The 2,433-nt window shown below is 30.7% G+C and overlaps 1 protein-coding gene across 2 annotated transcripts in view; it reads right to left on the bottom strand.

The window, feature by feature from the left end:
* Positions 1-2,221, bottom strand: part of LOC107454563 (Ras converting CAAX endopeptidase Sras) — a 24,386-nt gene extending 22,165 nt beyond the window's left edge. The window contains exons 1-2 of one of the 2 annotated variants that reach the window (XM_016071793.4): positions 1,860-2,221; positions 1,647-1,752 (exon numbers count right to left, since the gene is read on the bottom strand). In XM_016071793.4, the coding sequence (XP_015927279.1) occupies positions 1,647-1,752; positions 1,860-1,972 (219 nt within the window). In that variant the 5' untranslated portion in view covers positions 1,973-2,221. The remainder of the gene's footprint in view (positions 1-1,646; positions 1,753-1,859) is intronic. The other variant, XM_043047051.2, reaches the window with a different exon arrangement.
* Positions 2,222-2,433: the final 212 nt, after the last annotated feature.

A 2,433-nucleotide genomic window follows, 5' to 3' on the forward strand; every position in this document is an offset into this window, starting at 1 on the left:
TAAAAAATATATAAATTTTATGTATTAATTAAATTTCACATATGAATATAGGTTTTTGACATTTTCGACATTTTTGACAGTGAAGTTTTTGACGTGACGGTTTAAACCATGGTTTAAACTGTCAAAAACTGTCACATGTCAAAAACCTGCCAACCCTGGTATAATTGAAATGTGTTTATTAAACAGCTAACTATTTTACATATAGCTAAAGGAAAATTAAAATATTATATTTAAAAGCTTTGTATTTCTTTCATCATTTAGTATTTCTCTCTCTTTTTTAAAATTTTTTTATTTTGAACATTAACTAACAATTTACATATATATCATTATCATCAAACAAACAATAAAATCATGTATAATAGATTATAAATATACTTTTAATAGCATATTTATAATTTATCTTAAATAATATTGTTGACTTATATCAATGATTTCTAAGAAAAAAAAAAAAGTTATCACATGATTTAAATTATGCCTAACCTACAATTCAGAGACACCAAATAAAAATAATATAAGAACACTGACTTCCATATTCTGCAGAAACATCGGATAATTAATGGGAATTATGCGATGCTTCTGCAGAATATTGATTAATTCCTATTAATCTGCAGAATAGTTTAAACATGATAATCTGCAGAAACATGATAAATCAATATCTGTAGAAACATAATAATTAATGCCACTCTTTTGTATTTGATTCAATATGTTAAGAAAATGAATTATAAAAGGTCCATAAAAATTTAGTTGTATTACCACACATATAACTTTCTAATTTGACTTAAAATAATCATAGACTTAGTAATTAACACAAATTTCTTTAAAATGGGCTATAAGTAATGCTTCAGTTCTCAGTTGATAAGTTAAAAAATTTGTTTTATCTAATCCAGAGAAAAAATATATCTGAAATACACTTAAACAAAACTATTTACTAAGTAAGGAAGAAAAAAAGTTTAACACGAATATGACATTGAGATACTATTGGAATGAGCAAATATGCGGTGTCTTTAATCACCAAGTCTTGGCAACTTCAGAGCAGGGACCCTCAAGAAACTAAAAAAAAAAAAGTGACAGAAACGTACAAACTCAGAGAGTATAACTCGCAGCCACCCCCAGGCAAATTTCTACTTGTTATTTTTAAAAATGTTTCCTGTTTAAAATCAATTTAGCACCTTGGCGATCACAATATACGTCACTTGGCGATCACAATATACCTAGAAATATCTGCCATGAGTAGATACGGCCCTTTGAGTTTTACCACAGATCCTCCCAAGAAAATTCATCCAGAAAAGTATAAGGGGATATTTCCATATCGTGATCTGTGGAGCCAACTGCTATCGCCAAGGTGCCAAATAAATTTTAAACTTGCAATTTTTTTAACGAAAAAAAAACATGTAGATGTTTGCCCGGGTTATACCCTTCGAGTTGGTTCCTTTCAGTGATGTTTTTTTTAGTTTTTCGAGGGCCGCTGCCAGGAAGTTGCCAAGACTTGGTGATTATTCTGCCACACATCAGGATACGGTAATCTCCCAAAGTATAACAGATTGTGTTCTGTCATTAACATAAATTTACAATTTTAATTCATATGTTAGATAATTACTATGAAATAATTATACAAAGGTAGTACTGAGAAAAAAAATTGCTCTTACATATCCAAAGTAAGATCTGTCAGCAAAGATATAAACAACAACAGCAGAGAAAAATGAAATTATAAAAACGCTAAGGAAACGTCTTTTTATAGTTGATGGGTGATCTCTGAAATGAAAATAAAATCATTGAGAAATCCTATATTTAAAAAGACTGGAGAGGCCTCCCCCTCTTTTCTTTTTTTACAAAACTAAGAAGAAAAAAACAGCATAAACCTTCCATGAGTATTTGGCCAAATATATAAGCTTCCTACGTATATGCATGCAAGGAGAATGCAAATCATAACATTGGAGAAACATCCTAAATAATGTTCGTTTGAGAAATTCATTTTCTTGGACTCATTTAGGGGGTAATAAGCTCGATAACCATAGTTTTATACACATCACGAAAAATAGTGAATTCGGCATCTGTTCTCTTTAAAATGTTTAATAATAAACAACTCCATAACAACCACAGAACATGTGATAACTTTACAGGAAACAGAGTCCCGGAAGTACGAAACCGGCCCAGAAATTCAATCCATTGCCATTAAACTCGGCAAACTTTCCCAAATTTTTAAACGATCACAGGAAACCACGGTAGTCGGTCACTGGAATACACGATAGTAACCCTGAAGTTTGCAATTCGCGATTGCAACACTCGAATATGCCATAGGAGAAGACCGGTTCCATGTCTCAACCCTTCATGTCTAAACTCGCAACCGTCGAACGTTATTTCGAACGAACAAAATTTTTAAAAACGATTATATTGCACAACGATATTATACAATTTATAGTAATTCTTATTTAT

The sequence above is a fragment of the Parasteatoda tepidariorum genome, chromosome 2, assembly GCF_043381705.1.
Source record: "Parasteatoda tepidariorum isolate YZ-2023 chromosome 2, CAS_Ptep_4.0, whole genome shotgun sequence".
Lineage (NCBI taxonomy): Eukaryota > Metazoa > Arthropoda > Arachnida > Araneae > Theridiidae > Parasteatoda > Parasteatoda tepidariorum.